The sequence below is a fragment of the Planococcus citri genome, chromosome 1, assembly GCF_950023065.1.
Source record: "Planococcus citri chromosome 1, ihPlaCitr1.1, whole genome shotgun sequence".
In the NCBI taxonomy this organism is placed as follows: domain Eukaryota; kingdom Metazoa; phylum Arthropoda; class Insecta; order Hemiptera; family Pseudococcidae; genus Planococcus; species Planococcus citri.
Genome location: NC_088677.1, coordinates 31,328,590 through 31,348,081, shown reverse-complemented (window position 1 = coordinate 31,348,081; position 19,492 = coordinate 31,328,590). Strand labels below are relative to the sequence as shown.

Genomic DNA, 19,492 nt, shown 5'->3' with positions numbered 1-19,492 from the left:
TACACAGGGGAACAAAGTTGCTTAGTGAACTGTGAAAATTTCTAGTAGAAAACTGTTGAGGTAACCTGAAAGAGTTCCATCGCAGAAATTGTAAAGTTTTGATTCATTACATATTTTGATTTTTCTCGGTGGGGAGGAGGGAGAAGAGAAGTCCAAGGCACGATCTAGGTATCACGCTTGACCGAACCCTCACATATTAGAGGCATTGTGAGAACACAAAAATGAAGGTGGAGGCTAAAAACAACTTTCTTCAGAGACTTGTATTAACTAGATGGGGAGCAAAACCAAAGACGTTGAGAACAACCATGGCACTGTGCTACTCTAGAGCAGAGTAGGTATTGTTGTGCTGCGTGGGGCCAATCTGCACATGTTAAGAAGATCAACATCATCCTCAACACTAGCATGAGAATTGTGTCTGGCTGCCTCAGACCATCGACCTTTTATATTCCTTATCTGGACCGCTATTCCAATGGGACATTTTGATGCGAACCTTCCAAATTAAGTTTGCAAAGAATGCTTCTGCTCATTGCACGAACTCGTCTCTTACCTTACCCCGCGTGTAATCAGATGTGACAGTTATCACGTCCTTCCACACACTATTATACAAGGGGTTGGGTAACCGCACGTTGAGGGTGCTATTTGATTCTTTAGAAACTTGACTTGGAAGGTTTGCTTCAAGTATTCAAGTGATTTCCTATTGGAATAGCAGTCCAAATAAGGAGAATAAAAGGTTGATGCCTCAGAGTAGAGCCCTGCGTCGCTGCCGCCACCAATTTTTCAAACATTTTTTAAGCCGCAACTGCCATTTCAAAAATTACTTCAGCTGCTGCAGCCACTATCTGCTTGGCTGAGTCGGCTTAACTCACTCAAACAGCAAATTTCAGGGGGATTTTTCGATTATTTTGACTTTTTCAAAAATCAAAACTTTTCATCATTGCTACACATTACAAAAATAGCCTCTTTTCTCAGCTCGGAAAAAATAGGTATTTTGAGAAGTTGAAGTTGATTTTGCATACAAATTTGTATTTTGGGGTAATTAATTTTATGATTTATGAAAAATTACCCCAAAATTTCATCTCTGTAGCCGGCTGAGCCGCTGCCGAGTGAAATTTTTGCAGCCACTATAAGACCTTTGGCTAGAATTGGCTCCGCCACCAGCCACAGTGCTGCCCACTTGACAATAGATTCACCACTGAAAAAGCTGGTGATAAAGCCAACTCAAAATTAACAGTAAATTTGCCGGTAAAAAAAAATTCCGGCCAAAAGTGGCTGTTTAAACCATTGACCTTTTAGTTATCTAGACGGCTACTCATATGCTCAATTATCCCACTGGTTATGTTGCCAACTCTGGCGATTTCAAACTGGGAACAAACGCATCTACGCATGTGTCAGTAAATGTGTGTACTGTGTATTTTGTTGTGACTTGTTAGTGGATTAGTGGTGGTACTGGTGATGGTTCTGGTTATGGTTTTTGAGGGCGAGGACAAGCGATGAGCGGAGCATCAATTCCTGAGACATGTGCAGATGCGTTTGTTCCCAGTTTGAAATTGACAGAGTTGGTGACATAACCAGTGGGATAATTTTGCGTATGAGTAGCCATCTACATAACTAAAAGGTCAATGGTTCAAACCGGCTGTTCAAGTTCTTAAAACACAAAAAATTCTACCAAACTACAAAAATTTCTAACCCAAGTGGGGATTGAACCCACGACTCCTGCATGTGAGTTCATAGCTCTCACCTCTCAGCCATCACAGCAACCTAAAGAACACTGTTTTCAAGCCAAATACATGTACCACACATTGTACTATCATTTAATTTAAAAAAAAACAAAAAAAAAACGAAGTTGTGAAGACACGTTGCGCATGTGCCCTGTAATTGGCGAATCAGCAAAAAATGAAAAACTGCTGCTTAAAATGCAGCTCAAAAGCAACTGTTTTTATAAAAGTCATAAAAGTAGCCAATTCTAGCTGGCAACTTTTAAATTGTTGCTATTCGCTGGTCAAAAGAGGCTGTTTAAATGTCTGGTTTTATAAAAGTAGCAGCTTCTAGCCGGCGCTTTTTCTGCGGCAAATTTACTGTCATTTTTGCGCGCCTTTTAAATTGCAGATTTACAAAAAAAACCTGCCAGCATTTTGACTGAAAGCGGCAAATCTATTGTCAAGTGGGTGTGCTTACCATAGCCGCCGCCAATCATTTTGTTGTTGGTGCAGGGCTCTACCTCAGACCAACCAGTATTAAACTCCTACCAAGAATATGTGGCATCGCACCTTCTGGGACAAGATGGTGTGTGGCAGCTAATGTGGAGAGGACAAAAAAAGAACAATACCCCTGTTATAGAAACTGCCTGTCCCGGGTTTGATCCCCACCTGGGGCAAATTTTTTTCAATTTTTCTTTCATTTTACATTCTTTAACATTACTTTTACTCATGCTATTCGCAGGCTGAATTGCATGTTTTTTTTTTTTTTTTTTTGAAAAAAGTCCAAATTCACACATACGCATCTACATGCCTGTTTTTATGCATAATTTTGTCAATAGGGTTATGTCATTTTCAATCAAAAAGAAGTGACCCCAAGACTGAAGTTCAGGAGGAGTTTTATGAGGGAGACATATGTAATGGATGTAGATCCGGTGGAGGGGAGAAAAACAAGATTGTTGGATGTGGAGGAGACCACATTTAACGAGAACTTGGCAAATGGACACAAACTGCCATATGTAGAGTGGCTCACACTAAACTGGATCTGAGCTGGATGCACCCTGATGGCACTGGCAGTAAACCTTACTAGAATGGGGTATACAAGATGATGCAAAGTGTCCAGATTGCGGGCATACGTAGAATGAGGACCACCTCCTCCTATGTGGCACTTGCACTGCATACACTAGAGAAGAGGTGTGGGGAAAAATGAACAACTGCACTGAAGACCTAGTGCAGAGATGGAAGGGAAGAATAATATGAGGAAATCCAATTGTCTCTGACATGAGAAGAAGACGAAGACAAAATCCTTGCAATTTGATGAGATGGAAGCATAAAAAAGTAAAAACTTTGAAGCAAGGGGGTAAGGGCCCCTTCACCCTTAAAACTGATATCAACTTTCAACTTCCTTGAACCCAATTTCACCATTTTTGGCCGTTTTGGAGCCTCACCAGTCCAACTGACTTTTGGATTTCTCTAGAATTTTTCTATATCTCCAGGAGACATAAAAATGATCTTGAGCTGCTAAAAATCTAGTTATGGCGAATCCTCAACTTCCTCAATGAGTTTGTCTTCATTTGAGCCAATTTACAGGTGGACACTTTGAGGAGGTTTTGACAAGAATTATGTATGAGGGAAAAAATTGGAAAAATCAAAAATTTCCTAATTTTAGGTACCTACATAATTAAGATGAAAGTAAATACGAGTATTATTGCAGATTTATAAGATGTAAATTAGATGTGGCACACAGGAACAAAAAAGAGGAGAAGAAGAGAAAGAAGAAGAAAACAAAATCCAGACAATCCTATACGTAGAAATTTTTATGGCTCCTAACTCTTGGAAGAAACATATGAACAGACGCTTTTAAGCGAGGCGATAACTCTTGCTACAATATTGGAAAATTTTTCAAATTTTAATAAAACGCACAAAAATATTAAATTTTTGTAAAATTCAAAAAATTCCAAATTTCTATCATTGTTCTATTCGTTTTACGTGATGAATGTCAAATGGCGAGTTGAAAAAAAATACGTGCCGTTAAGATAAACCATTTGCGGTATTCGTATTATTTGAAACATGGTCAGCACTGTCGGACTTGGGTGATTTCACTCGTGGAGGGTTTTATTCGAAAGTTGGTCGGATTTGTCCTTTTTCGTGCTAGTTTATTTCGTTCGATAAGTTTGTGATGTGCGTCTACGACTCCACATATACCTACATAGTCCTGTTTCTCGAATAGACTCGTGTACTTACAAGTATCTATGACTCGAAAAATCCTAATACCACCTACGTTTTTGAGAGAAAAAAAATTACTACGTAATACTTCTTTGAAATTGAATAGAAATCCTTATATAAAGAAATATATAGGAATCACGTGGTGTAATAAAAAAATTGTCATCATATTTTCGAGATGAATTTTCGAAAGAAAAAAGAAAAAAAAAGAGATTTGTTGAAATTATAGATCGATATGAAATATTTCTTACATGTGTAGAGTAGAAACGAAAAAATGTGTACCTAACTGGAATGTGTGTTTTTTTTTCTTGCAGATGGTAAAGAAGATGAAAGCGACGAGGAAAATGATGATGATAAATTGGTCGGTGGACGTTTAATTAGCAATAAATCGATTCCAAATTTGGTTGCTGCTGCGGATAAAGAGGAGAGCAATCTAGATAATTCAAAGTTACCAATTAATAGCTCCAGTGAAGTATCGTCCGGTACTTCGTTGCTTGCTCATAGGTAAATATATTTACTTTGATAGGTACCTATCTAGCCATTTAAGTAGCTGCCTAGCCGTGTGAAAACCATGCTGACGAGACACCTTATGAATACCTACTTAATTGGGTATTTTTAATATTAGACAATATCATTATTATGTGGGTTTAAAAATTTACCAAAATATTAAAAATACCAGTAAAAACAAAACAAAAAATACTAATTTTGAAAATTTTATTTTATTTTTTCGCAAAAAATTCTCCTACTGAGTCTTCGTGGTATAATTTTTATAAATCCAACATCCTACAATTTCTGAAAAATATAATACTGTAATTGCGACCAGTTTAGAAAAAAAAGAGTCTAGAAACCTAGTTACCTACAAGAGCACGTAAAACCGTATAAAAAGTAATGTATCCGAGTAAAGTTCCGTAATTTCTTTCCATTCTCTCGTAATACTTTCTTATTATTATTTCACGTATTATTGATCCTATGAATGATGTGAAAATATACTTAAAGTGGCGAATTTCCTTCTCAACAATTTTATTTGTTATAAATTTTTCTCTCGAGTGTCTCTTTTAGCGGAAGAGGGTCGAAACGCAGAGTAAATTTTTCAGTTTCTCGTATACTCGTATATACCTTATACACATAGGTGCATTTGTACATACGCTTTTGTTGTTTTATGTGAAAAAAAGCCACTTGAGAAAAATTCATAAAAACTCGAATGAATATTACGAGGGAAAAAATTTACTACGGTCGTTGCTATGAAGGCGTAATGCAGGGTGCCCCTTCGTAAGATGATTTCCTTCCACTTGTAACGTAGGCAAACTATTCTGCATGCATGGTTTTCAAAGTATGGGATTACCTACGTCTCTTTTGAATATGCCCAATGTCCAATTTGTTATGAAACTCATAACTTTATCTGCCTGCCCTCCGATAAGATGTCGAAAATTCATGAAAGAAAATGGGGATCTTACTAGAGACTCCATAAGCCATAAATTCTTGACAAGGATGCCAAAATCTAATTTCTCTGAGTCCAGTTTGATTTTGAAGTCGAACAGTTTCCAGAATTCGAATTGGAACCTTCGAAAATCTATAACTTAATACCCTTCTCAACTCACCAAGTTTTTCTGATATTTGGCGAAGCGAGTAAAAAGGAAAGAAAGGAGAAGAAAAAAATTATTATTAAAATTTTTTTAAAAATCACGAAATTTTGTAAATATTGGCTCCTTCTAAAAAGACGTTCGCGATAATAAAGCTGAAAAAAAAGGCTTTTGAAAATGAGGAAAAATTGAATGGAAACAACGAAAACTCGAAAATAAAATTTTCCTCTGCGAGGTGTCTTTTATCTGAACCGATAACAAACAAATGGTGAATTTTCTTTATTATTTTATTCGTCAAGATGTCACGAAGATTGACTTGTAGAGTCGATTTCGATCGATTCGAACCATTTTTTTATTACCTACGTTTGGAAGTACGAAACGAATAGGTATCTGCCTAAATAAATAATAGAATGTTTTGCTTTATAACTAAAAATCAAATGATTTTCTACAAGTTGGATTGCAGAAGGAAAAAAGCTAGACTTTCAATTTACCACGTACAAAATTTACGTTGTATTCATATAAAGTATAAAGGTAAGGTATTCGTCGCTCGTAATATTTCGAAATGATGGAAATAACTAACTTATACATCGAGGGTAGTAATCCCTGCGCAAAATTTCCATTTCGCGTAAACCAACTTTTACGATGTTTTTTTTTTGACGCGTGAAGAAAAAAGTCAGTTTTTTTCGCTTCATTCGCAAACTTCATTCTTTTCTTTCCGCTTTTTTTACCCGATTGCTTTAAAATTTACGATGGAAGGAGCCATGCAGCTAGTTGTTAATTATTTGCAAAACTTGTTAACGAAGTTATGCACGTGGGAGAATCTGCTGGTATATAAATTGGTTATTGCATTACGCGACCCTATACGTTCACGTTCGTTGGATTTAAATATAAGTAAGGAATTTCGTTGTTTTTTGTCAAAATTTTACGCTAATGTTTTTATGTTTTAAATTTTACAGGGAAATGACTTCTAGTCAAATCGAATTTTTTAGGATGTTAGACGAAAAAGTGGAAAGCGTAAGTATTTTTTTAATTGTATCTTGCGTTAGTATTTATAGATGTTGCCTAATAATTTTATTACACCTTTTGATCGCCGTATTAGCGTAGGATGAGATGTTTGTTTAACTTTGAGATTCGAATTTTCATAAATAAAGTCGATGCTTTTAAAGTGGTTTGTTTTCGATGAAGTTGCGGTTTTCAACGGTGACGTAAGAGTAGATAGGTACCTAATCGAATGGACTTTGAAAAAGCATCCGTAATGTGTAATAAAATTATAAGCAAGTAAGTACCTAATTTGGTGAAAAGGTAACGGAAGAAGGAAAATTAGTGGGCGATGAAACTGATCCAACTTCCATCTATGAAGTATGAGTGAGGAAATTATGAAAACTGAATGGATCTAGTGGATTTATTTTAGATAAATTTCAAATTGTTGAATCCTAACATTTCTCTCAAATAGGCTACACGAATATAAATTAGAGCCATTAAAAATTTTAAAAAGAACTCCTCACGTGGAGGTAGGCTTCAGCTGCCCTGAATAATTTGTTAGTGTTTTTGAGAGAAATTCAAAAATTCTGTTTAAAAAATCTCATTTGAAGAAAATGTTAATTTTCAATTTAAATTGTCAATTTTTGATTTTAAAAAAATGTGAATTTTTGATTGGAAAAGGTTGATATTTGATTGAAAGGGGTTGGTTTTTGATTTTAAAATACCAATTTTAAGTTTGAAAATGTTTATTTTTGATAAAGAATTATCAATAATTTTGATTTTAAAGGAAGTATTATTTATTTGAAAATTGTCAATTTTCTGAAAGAAAACTGTTTATTTTTCATTTTAAAAAAGTCGATTTTGATGATAAAAATGTAAACTGTTGATAGAAATCTTTGTTTTAAATTTTAAATTGTCAATTTTTAATGATAAAATGTCAACTTTTGATTAAAAATGTTTTTTTTTATATATATATTTAAGAAAAACTTGAAAATTGAGAGTTGCTGAACAGTGTCTGTGAAAAATTATAGTTTACTTACTTACTTGGTTTTAAAAATGAAGTTTCCTAAAAATTATTTTAACACTAAAAAAAAAAAAAAAAAAAAAAAAAAAAAAAAAACGTTATAAGATGACAATTTTTGATTTTTTTTTTTTAATGATTTTATTTAACGTCGCTCGACCTTTCGATCATTTGCGACATTTTGTAACAAGAAATACAGTATGTTATTTCAAAACTAAAGGTACCTTTAACTAAACATTTTACAGCTTATCAATAATGTTACATTCATTTAAGTATTCAAAAAAGTTATTATGTAAATTATCGTCTAAAATATCAGCCAGTTGAATATCAAAACCAAAAAGTCTTTTTCTTTGATCAGTATATTTGCCACATTCTAGAAGTAGGTGATTTACTGTAATTCTTGATCTACAGCTTTCACATTCTGGAGGTGGTTTGTGCTCAAAAATGAAAGAATGGGTTATTTGACAATGCCCAATTCTAAGTCTAGCTAAGATGGTTTCTTGTTTTTTCTTGAGTCTTGGTAAGCAGATAACCATTCACCAAGTTGAGGTTTTATGATGTAGAGTTTACTGTTTTGGTATTGTGTCCCACTCATTTTGCCATAGTTCATTGACTGAGACCTTTATTTTTCTGGATTCCATTTCAATTTTCTTTTGAAGTATTCTTGGAGAAAGATTTTGAGCTTCGTTTTGCAGGCTTGGAGGGTTATAGTTGAGTTCTTCACAGTATATACCACATCTTATACCAAGGGGTTTTGGCTTATTTGAGCGTCTTGAGTATACCTATTCCAATATATTGAGGATGATATGTGTTGTTGTGAGTTGGTATTTGGGATTTATAATTATGCTAATTTGGCATAATACCTTAGGCATAGGAGCATTCTTCTGTATTGTAGTGGCAATATGTTTGCTTCTACATGTAAACTTGGTATTGGACTAGTATACATTATTCCACTAATTAATCTGATGGCTGTATTTTGGATTTGATTTTAAAGTCACTTTTTGGAGGAAAAAGGTAGCCTAACATGAGTGACAAGTTTTGAAATTCGATTTTTTTTGTTTTTTAAATGGCATTTCAAAAAATTAATATTTTTATTGAGTAAAAATAGTAATTTTGGCAAGAAGTCACGGTTGGAGCGAAAAAACGCAATTTTTTCATAAAAAATTAAAAAAATGAATAAAAGCAACTTAATTTTAGTTGCAAAAATTTCGGATCAGCTCTTTCCAAAACCTACTTCTTTAAAATTTTCCTCAACACATAGAAGAACATCATCATTTGACAAATAAAAATTCACTAGGAGAAATTTTCACTTTTCAATTCTTTTGAAAATAATTCTTCAAGTGCACCTTGTCCATTATTTAAATTTCTTTATTACATAGTGTGTCTATTACTATGGGGTACCAAAGAACATGTAAACAAAACAATATAAACTCGACGTTTAACCCAACTTATGTCTGAATAGGAAAATTTTTCGCGACATTTTCGCATTTGTGCTTTCTACAATAGTGAAAGCACAAAATTCCAATTTTCTTTGACTCGGCAATTTTTTTTGTTATCGTATTTATCGGAATGCTGTTAAGTGTATAGCTTTCCTTTCACCTTTGATCCGATTTAGGTAAATGTAAAATCGATGTTTTGATGGAAATGTTATTTTGAGGTTTTTTTCCTCTCTTTTTCTATACCTACGTAATAAAAGGAAAATACTTACTTCAAAGAAATACGCGAGGCCACAGAGTTCAGCTATAGACTTGTATTTGTATATAAGTTGATTTCTCGCTTGGAAATCGTGTTAGATTTACCTCGGGTTTATGCAATTAAGAGTGAGATGTTTTGATTTGACATAATGTGGTCGTTTCTATTTAGAAGTATTTTGTGTATCTAACATGTTGTCATATCGCGTTTGTCATATTTCATCATTTGAAGATTTTTCGAAGCGATGAAAACTGATAGATTAGGAGAAGCGTAAACGCCCGTGTTAAGGATTTCACGGTTATCGGATTTTGCAAAAGTGAAATTCCATTATGTTTAACTATATCCAGACTTTACCTACCTGATGCTCGGTATACCTAATAGTTTTAATACGAGTTAGCATCCTCTGATGAAACATTTCCCAATATTGGCACTCGTGGAAAATTATTGAAAATTATTAGTTTAGAGTAACTTGCGGCTACATAGTATATATGTAGGTATACCTACCTATTTGTTAGCTGTAGGTATAGCCTAGTAGGTGTGTGAAGATGAAAACTTTCCAGAACAAAAGTGACTAATTAACGACAATTGTAAACAAAATGGCTGACTTTTTCTTTTTTTTTGTGAAAACTTCATCGAAAACAAACTGCGTGCGATAAAAATGAACGTCGAAACGTGTTTGAGGAACTTTTCGAGCGATATGAAATCTGCAGGAGAAATTTTTAAATGGGACTTTACTGAATTCTGTATATTATAGATATCACTAGTTTGACCCATTTCGTTTTTATTGCGTTTTTATAATGTTTTATAAGATGGCTTTTTTTTCTTATATTTTTGTTATTCTAAAGCAATAAAAGTATGGGTGGAAGTAAAAAAACGCGGCATTGTCAATTGTCATAAAATAAAGATACGATCGGTTTTGAATTTCTAGTTTGATAGAGATAAATTATAATTTGGTGAATTTTGATTACGGGTAATTTCTCACGTTTTATCGAATGGTGTTACGTAGCATTTGTGTGCTTTTTTGTTGTTTGTTCGTTTTTTTTATGTTTTTATAATATGATAATTTAGGTGAAACGTACCTAATGTATCCGGGTTGATACCCAGACGTTGGTACCTACCTTTCCTACCAATACCTAAATTTTCTTGATAGTTTTTCTGCTCAACGAGACAGGATGAGGGAGGAGTTTAGAATTTGATGCATTTGATAAATTATTACTACTTTTAATTTGATATTAGCAGCTTACTTTTGTTGCAACACGTAAAACTCCGTTTTGATAACGTTATTGGTGAATTGAAGATGAGATTTTGAATTTTGGTTGTTGATTTTAGAGTTTGTCCCCCGCCTCAGCTCCTCTTTAAAACTGCATTTTCAAGATTTGGAAATGGGTACATATATACATATATGACAGGTTTCACACCTCCCCGTCTAAGTCCTCTCTTCCTCATCCTCAAAAAATGCGCTCTCAGCATTATTTTGATACGAACATTTGCTCGAAGGATTTTCCCTTTAAATTTCATTTTAGAGATTTTCAAAACAAAATCGATTGCCCATATTTTCTATTTTAAATAAATGAAGTTTATTCAATAAAAAATTAACTCACCTACCTACTTTAAAATTTTAACTCAAAAATTGAAATGAGTCAGAGTATATTCCTCACAAAAAAAAGTGTTCCTCCTAACGAAATTTTTGAACTACGTAGAGAGAAAAATTGAAGGAGCATTCGAAAATATGCCACCTAGAGGCCAAATTTCAATTAATGAATTTCATTTTTCAAGCGTAGGTAAACCTAAAAATTCAGATTTGGTACATATATTTTCAATTTAAAAAAATTAGAGTTTTGATTGGATTTAGGTAGGTATAAAGCTAAAATATTTGATTTTGTGTCACATTTTTTTTACCTCCAAAATCGATCAATAGACCTTTCAAAGCTATTCTGGAGCCTCCGGCGAATTTTTGAATTTTCTGATTCTTAAAATAAACAATGAAAATATGAAATATGAAGTGACAAATTTTGTGCAAAGTGAGTTTATAGGGGCTGAATTTCATTTTGGTCTTTTTATAGCAATTTTCTATGTACAGCTGGAAATTCAAAAAAATACTTTACAGGCTCCAGAACGATTCAAAGCTATCACTCATCGATTCTGGAGGTCAAAAATAGGATAAAAACTAAATTTCAGCATTCTACTTTTGAATCGATAACATTTTTTGAGTTTTTTGTGGGGAAAAAGAGCCAGATTTGAATTTTTAAAAATTCAACAAAAATCAATTGAAATTTGCCGTGGTGGTGTATTTTTGGATATTTTTTCGAGTGATCTTATAACCTGAAAAAATTAACCATTGGTTCTCAAAGTGAAAATAAGCTCAAAATAGAGGCAGGTACCTATACCTACTTGTGAAAAATTAAAATTTCAATTCCTGTCTTAATGATACAATTTTTGTGTTGATAGGATCTTTCCATTCAAACAATGGAATTTTTAATCTGACCTGGTCTTTGAAGGGTAAATACTTCATCCCTCTCTTATCTTGGCAAAAGATTTGGTTCAGGTCAAGAGAAAGAGTCTTCAAAAAATATATACTTAATTTAAAAAAAAATAATTTAATCAAGTAGGTATTCATAACTTGGACCCATTGTACTTATCGTAAAATTCACACCAACTTTAAAAATTGATAATTTTTGGATTTCAGGGTGAGGAAAAAGAATCATGATAGCTAATTTATTCCATTTTTCCTTCTCCTCTCAAATTCTGCTAGATCGCTCCAAAATTCAAACCACACCATCCACCTTATGTGTACTCCTAGTCATGTCGGCATTGAAGGAAATGAAATTGTTGGCAACTATGCAAAATCAGCCACTAACCCCCCCCCCACCCTTCACCATTTTCACCGCTGACGATATAAAATCCTTCTTTACACAAAATACCTTACTCTAAATGGCAAAACTTCTGGTCCTCACAGACATCAAACAAACTCTTTCAACACAAAAAAACAATCTACCTCCGGAAGAACCTTGATCACTTAAACAGAAGAGAAGAAAAAATTATAACCTGTCTACGAATAGGTCACTCTAAAATCACACACATGACACAACCATCTCTATCAAAAAATTTCTAAACCCTCCTGTCAATTCTGTGAAAATGAACCTACATCCATCTAACATTTACTATTCACCTGCCCTAAATTACAGCAAACAAGACTATCTCTCCAAATAGACCCAAATTCAATGACTATCCCAGACAACCCATCTGAAATCTAAAAATTCATAACCTTACTAAAAAAACACCAATAACCTAATAAACCAAATGCAAACCCCTTTCTTCACGGGTGCAATAATCCTGCAATTATAAACACCCCCCCCCCCCACCAAATAAATTATTTTTTGAAGAAATTTTGATCGTTTTCATGCACCACTCATCTTCACAGTCAAAAATGTCATTCATCAATTTTTTCCTTAGGCATTTTCCCCTTCAAATTCGAGGTAGGCAACATGTTTATCAGGGTGGATCACCCAGAAACAATGTCGGAAGATTTTGACCAAACTCTGTAGAGACCATCATTTTGAGTTGAAGGTCCTCTCAAAAATTTTTAGCCTCGAATGCACACCAGGAGGGAAGATATGGGTGCTCCAAGAGGGGACATTTTTTTAAGAAAAAAAAACGTGGTTTTTTCGTTTTAGTTCCAACCTATATTGTTTTTGGTAGAATGACCCAGTCTCGAAAAATAGTATGTACCTATTTAAGGTTCTACGTCAGTTCAATGCTATTGTCATCAGAATCCACGACCACTATCTGTATTCTGCTGAGCGTTTAAAAATTTGTAAGTCGTGTTTTTTTTGGAAAATTTACGTTATGAAAAAATATTTTCTTTCCAAATATTTTGCATTAATTATGCAAAAATATCTAAAAATATCATTTTGGAAACTGGGGTAGTTTGGAACACTGCAGGTGCTAGTTTTCTAGTGATTATTTTCAATTCTTAAAACCAAAAAAAATTAATCCAGTTTTTTGGTATTTTTCTTAATTTTTTGAAATTTGCGAGAATTACCAAAAAATGGCACCACTTGCTCCAAAATAGTTTTCAGTAGACACCTTTTGAGAGTGGACCATTTCCCCCAAAACAGGTGGAGTAGGTACATAAGTATGGATTAGAGCGAAAAACCACGATTTTTTTAGGACCAATATTTTCCCTTCTGGGAAACCTCCAGAGCTTAAATTTTTTCCGAGAGACTTTCAATTCAAGATGAAAGTCTCCGCTGCACGTGGTCAAAATCCTCTGATATATTTTTTCGCGATTCTCCTCAATAATATGCATGTGAACACTAAAATGATTTTCCTTCGTTGGCTCGTTACCCTACCTACTCAATATTTCTTGGTTTATATGTAGAATATAGATACATATTCTTAATGCAGTTCCGCTGCTATTCTGCTGTTCATAATACTCAAGTTCTCATTCAGCAGTTGCCCACGTAGGTAACTTACTCAATGAGATAGTCCATTACCTATCTGTAGCTTTCTATTCGAATGATTTTTGTAAAACGAGTGAGACTGGAATTCAGATATTACAAATACACTTACGTGTAACATTTTCAGTTAGCTTGTAGTACCTATCGTCTTTACGGTCGTAAGTTGGCCCATTAAATAAAGGCTACGTGGTAATAATCTCGTTCTAGATGCTTGTCTCGTTGTAAGTAGGTACCTAGCTGTGCAGTACGTGCTTAATGTATAACATGTACCTACCTATACCCATTTCGAAGAATATTATTATTACTATTACCTTGACATTAACCAGAGCTGAATTTGTTACCAGGGGCCGGATTACGACGAAACGAACGAAAAAGAAAGATTACTCGAGTGCGCCAGATTGAGGCATTTACTAACCGAATGGGAACGAGCTAAGCAGAAACGTATGACTAGACAGCAGACGATGGCCAATCAAACGGTGCAAACATCGACGTCGAGTCAGCAACCCAGAAAACATAGATTTTCGATGCCGCATTTAAACGGTGACGTTAATAATAAACAATATCAATATCCTCCTGTGTGTACGATAAGACAACATGTGCAATATTATCCTAATTCTCCGACGAATCAATATACGTTAAGTAATTCGGTCGTGATGTACGATCAAGTAAGGGGGCAATATTACACCGAGTTAGCATGATCGTTGCGATCACACCTACGTATTTTTTTCCATTATGATCTCTTTTCCACAATTCAATGTTGTACCTACCTATAATACGACCCGCTGTGTATATATCTACGATTTTGTTTTCTGTTTTGTTTTGTTTTTTTTTTCGTCTCGTATACCTATTCGATGGATTGAATTTTTATTCTAATTGTGTACTATAATTTGTGAAATGTTTTGAACGTGTTTTAAAAAAATATTTTTGCATTTATTGAAAAAGACTGAATTATTTTCTGCGAAACGCTAGCCAAAGATTTTATACGCGTATTGGCGGCCATTAAGTATTGTGAGATTCGAATTTATTTGTTTTATTTTATTTATTCAATACCAACCCTTTTTTTTTCTCTCTCTCTATCGTTTTAAAACGTTTGTCTGTTGTTTTCTTTTTCTATAATTTTTAGATGAGATTTTTTTCGTTCGTAATTTAATCCTGGCGGTGGTTTCGATTTATGTTGGAGATGATGTGCGATAAAGTTACACTTTTGGACGTTGCAATTGAAACTTGTTTAGTGTCTGCTCTCTTTCTCTTCCTCTGTCTCTCTCTCTATGGTGTGATATTCGTTTAAAATTCAATTACGAATGTATGAAATTGAATTTACGCGTTTTGCGTGACATGATCTGTGAAACGTTCATTTTGTGCAGTCTACCTACACCTACGTCTGTATGAGATTCGTATAGAAATGGCGTTTGGGCGATGCTGGTGAAAGCGTTGTTCTCAAAATTTCAATTAATTTTCGTTATTGTTGTAGCAGTTCTTCAACCGAGCTGTGAAATAGATTTAATGTACGAGTAATTACCTAATTACGCGATCGGTTTCGAAATTTCGTTGCAGGTACGTGGATAGGAAATAATCAGGAGGTTCGGTTTTAAGGGTATTTTTTGATTATTGTTAGGCAATCAAGGGATGAAAATTACAATTCAATATATTGTAAAATAATCAAAAGAAAATTTATCCTGGCTTGTATACTGTTAGGATCGACAATCAAGGACAATCACTTTTTTTTTGTTTTTAATGGCTTGAAAGTGGGCAGGGATTTGGTAAAATAACTAAGATCAATGCGAAACTTTCAGGTCTTGGACTTATTCAGCTCGTTTCCTCATCATCTTGAATACATCTTCGATTTTTTCAAAATTTTTTCGTTCTTTGCCTATTAACTGAAAACAATTGTTCCTAAACAGAAAAAAATTGACCAAAATTTTAATGTTTTCATGTACCTACTTGGTAAAATTATACACTTTCTCCCCCTCCTCCTCCCCCCTTTTTTTTCATCAAAAGTCAATACAACATTTCATAATAGCTGTATTCACTCAAGGAAAATTCAACTTACAAAAACCTTCCAGTAAAAGGTGGAAAAAAGCGAGGAAAATGAGTTATAATGCAGCCCACTTGGTTTTTTTTTCAATTTCACCATTTAAAAAAGAGAATAAAAATACTCGTATACTATCGCGAAAACGAATCACTTATGTAAAGAAGCCACTCTGACGATATGTTTGAAAAAAAAAAAAAAATGCGCATGGCAAGTTTGCAAAGCTTACGATTATTTACAAACGTTGAAGTAAATTTGGGAAAATTTAATAGCGCTCACGTTCGTGCATCATGTTTAATATATATGAATTTATTCTGTGGTAGTGAAATTACTTTCCGTTTAACCTGAACAGTTTAGGATAAGAGGATAAAAGGATAAATCTTTTACATAGAGTTACGATTGCGTTACTACGTTATGTCGCTTTTGGTTATTACTGTTACAAAAGCAAAAATATTACGTCAGGGGTACGTTAGCTCGTTATAATTTTGGTAAATGTGTGCTAAGTAGCCGAGCGTACCGAAAGGTATTAACATTAGTAATTTAATGCGATATATTTGGGATTACTTTACGGATTTCTAGTCTGCAGGGAAAAAATTACTTCGGTGTGTAGGTATATCTATGCTGTATCTAGGCGAAATATGGAGAAGTTACTGTAGTCGTTTCGTAGTCTAGTAGGTAAAGGTGCCTGGACCTACTCTACTTGGTATCTTTGTTTTTCATCTACATATATGTAAGTGTTTTGGTTAATTTAAAAAAAAAGAGTAAACTTACATAGAAATATATGTATAGGTACCTAATCCGTCAGTTTTTCATAAATTTTGTACGCTGGGTTAGGTCAAGGTCGAAATTTCTACCTCCTATGAGAAGGAAGGGCGTCAAAATCCATTAAAATACTAAAAGAATACCTATAAATTTGCAATAAGCCTAGAAAAATGTAAAATTTTACTCTCAGTCTGAAGCTTGGATGAGTCCATACGTAGTCGTAGTCTCGAAATTCCACTTTGACATCAGCTGAAAGTGTAATTCATTAGTATAAAGCTCTACGTATCCTGAACCGGTAATTTTTCCCTTCTACTTGCCTCTTCATCATAGATTTTACTTCAGGACTTGCTTTATGTTAAGATATCCGTTCTTCTTTGGTTATTTCTTACATTGGTTTTCATTGTACACAAACCTATGCGAAGAAAATTATCACCATACGAGTTTAAATTCAAATAAATTGAATATAATTCTCAGAGTGCGCTCTTTTCGCTACAATAAAAATTAAGGAATGGGTTCATCGTATTCGCATTTGAGTCAAGTACCCAACTTATGGTAGTTAATTTCCGTTATTCTTTCTTTCTTTTCGAATTAATTCAATTTTCCTGATTGGATGATAAAAGAAACGCGAAACTGTCCTAGCATTTAAAAATACGTGTGTCTGGTTATGAATTTAGAATAAAAAATAAATCTCGTTAATGTAACCAAACGGGTACAATATGAATGATTTTATAATAAATTTTTATGTATTTTGCAGTTCGAAGATTTTTTCATTTACCATCTGTAACAAATTGATACAGATCGAATCAATTAAAGGTATTAATATTTATTTGCCTTTCGCGGTTCTCATAGCACCGCTTCATTTTGTATTATACAAAAGTGTAAAGAAAAAGGGTGAGATAATTGAAGTTTGAACAAGTAGACTGCACCAGCACGCAAAACTTGGGTTTAGTGTGACACTTTTTTTTTCTGCGAAAAAATGTTCGATTTTTATTAAGTAGGTATAATAACACGAATAACGCAGTCTTCTCGCGTCAAGTTTTGATATTACATGTATAAAACGTATCTACACGTAAACGATGGATTATCCAATTTCTTCCGATTTCGTTTTTATTTCTTGGTTTTACGTCAATTACGTATAGCTTTATTGACACATAAATGATTTTCATCGTATATCGCTGCATATCGAATCATTATTTTGTTTTCAATTGTTTTGAGTTAGGTTTTTTGTTATTTATTCATTTTGTGTTTTTTTTTTGAAACATTTTTTTAAAATGTATAAATTTTATCAATAATTTATGAATTTTTATTTGTTGATATTCAGCCATTCCAAGTATTTTTTTTCTGTTTTTTGTGTGTGTTTTTAAGTATTATTTTTGATTTTTAATTGGGGTTTTGTGAATTCTTCAAGCTTTGTAATTTATAAAATATGTATGTACATAGTGTAAATAAATAGATTTTTTCGCTTAAGTATTTAGGTACCTAAGTAACCGTAGGGTAATATTTTTTTAGTATAAAGAAGTAAGTACCTTACGGAGTTGAAGTGTTGGATTCAATGGTGAAATTGTAATTGAACGTGTAGTATTTCCTTAAGCGAAAAAAAAAAAAAAAAAAATAGAATTACAATTTCAACGTGTTTGAAAAATGAAATAAAATATGTATAATAATGTCGACCTTTTCCTAGCTTTTTCTTTGTAAAAATACTGTCGCATGAACTGGTGCTTTTTAGTGAATCGAGTTTTCAGGAAGTCGTTGATATGTACTTTGTACCCATCTAATTTGCATGGCTTGCTTACAAAAAATTCAACACTTGTTGAAATGACGAAAGAAATACTCATCTTGTTATTTCACATTATTTTTCGATTAGTTGACTGCAAACGTTTGAAGATTACAATTTTATCAACTACCTATTCTCGTGTTTTTCTGCATTAAATATTTGTTTTCACGCATAGACACAATCTTTGTAAATGCTGTATTGCATCTTATTATGTTGTTGGGTTTAGAAAACGTTTTTTAGATATTGATTTTTTTTAAATGTAAAAAACTATCTACCTTGTTACGCTATCAACTACATATTGCTGAATTAAACCAATTAATTTTTATATTTCAATCCACCTGCGTTGAAAATTTTTTAATTATTTATGTGAGGCTATAAATGTTTTACTGTACGTAACGCACATTATTTTGGCACAATGTTTTTTAAACATATTTTACCTTTGCAATTCGGATGTAATAAGATAAAATTAGAAAACGCAGGAGTTAGCATTTCGTCCTGTAGTTCTCTCCGTGTAAATAATGAAACAGTAAACTTGTTACCAGGAAATAATTCTGTGATAGATTACTTAAACGTTCTGAATAAAAATTACTTTTAATTTGCATTCACCATTTGAAATGTAATGTAATTCTTTGTCAGAATACACTTCTTGTAGTTTGTAGTTACCCTTTTTCTTGCCTGCATTACCTATCTGTCAGTTTGATGCGTATAAAATTGAAAAAATTACCTATTTATGTTTTGTTTTTTAAAATAAAAATACCTACATGTATAATTATTTAAATGCGTATTTTTGTGTGGTCATTATGTTTTATTATTATTTTATATTTTGTTTGATTAGGAAAATCGAGAATTTCAAGAAATGGAAATCAATGTATGCTTAAGATATCCTTTTGCGTTGTGTAAAATGGATTGTGTTACAATTTTGTATAGGATTGAAAATGTAAGCTAACGTGGTACCAACTTATCTACATCAGCTCTAAATAATAATAATTCAATCAGTTGTGTAGTATACGTTCGTGAGTGAAGAAAATCTTTTAAATTGAAATAACTGCCAATAATGGTTCTCTTTTGAATATGGCATTTGTTTTATTCCTTGTATTTCATTTGGAGAAATTGTTTTATGTACCTATTTTATTTTAATTTTTTTTGTAAACATATGATAGCAAATAAATAGTTTCATGTTGTGAATTTTGGTGAAGTTTATTGTGTTATTCTTCGTGTTTCAAAATTCTGATACAAAATTAAAGGAACCGTCTTCCATCTATTATAGAAAATACGC

The 19,492-nt window shown here is 33.1% G+C and overlaps 1 protein-coding gene across 1 annotated transcript in view; it reads left to right on the top strand.

The window, feature by feature from the left end:
• The window catches only part of LOC135831351 (uncharacterized), a 73,965-nt gene extending 54,564 nt beyond the window's left edge, over nucleotides 1-19,401 (top strand). The window contains exons 2-4 of the mRNA XM_065343760.1: nucleotides 4,232-4,421; nucleotides 6,454-6,511; nucleotides 13,996-19,401. Of these exons, the coding sequence (XP_065199832.1) occupies nucleotides 4,232-4,421; nucleotides 6,454-6,511; nucleotides 13,996-14,349 (602 nt within the window). The 3' untranslated portion in view covers nucleotides 14,350-19,401. The remainder of the gene's footprint in view (nucleotides 1-4,231; nucleotides 4,422-6,453; nucleotides 6,512-13,995) is intronic.
• Nucleotides 19,402-19,492: the final 91 nt, after the last annotated feature.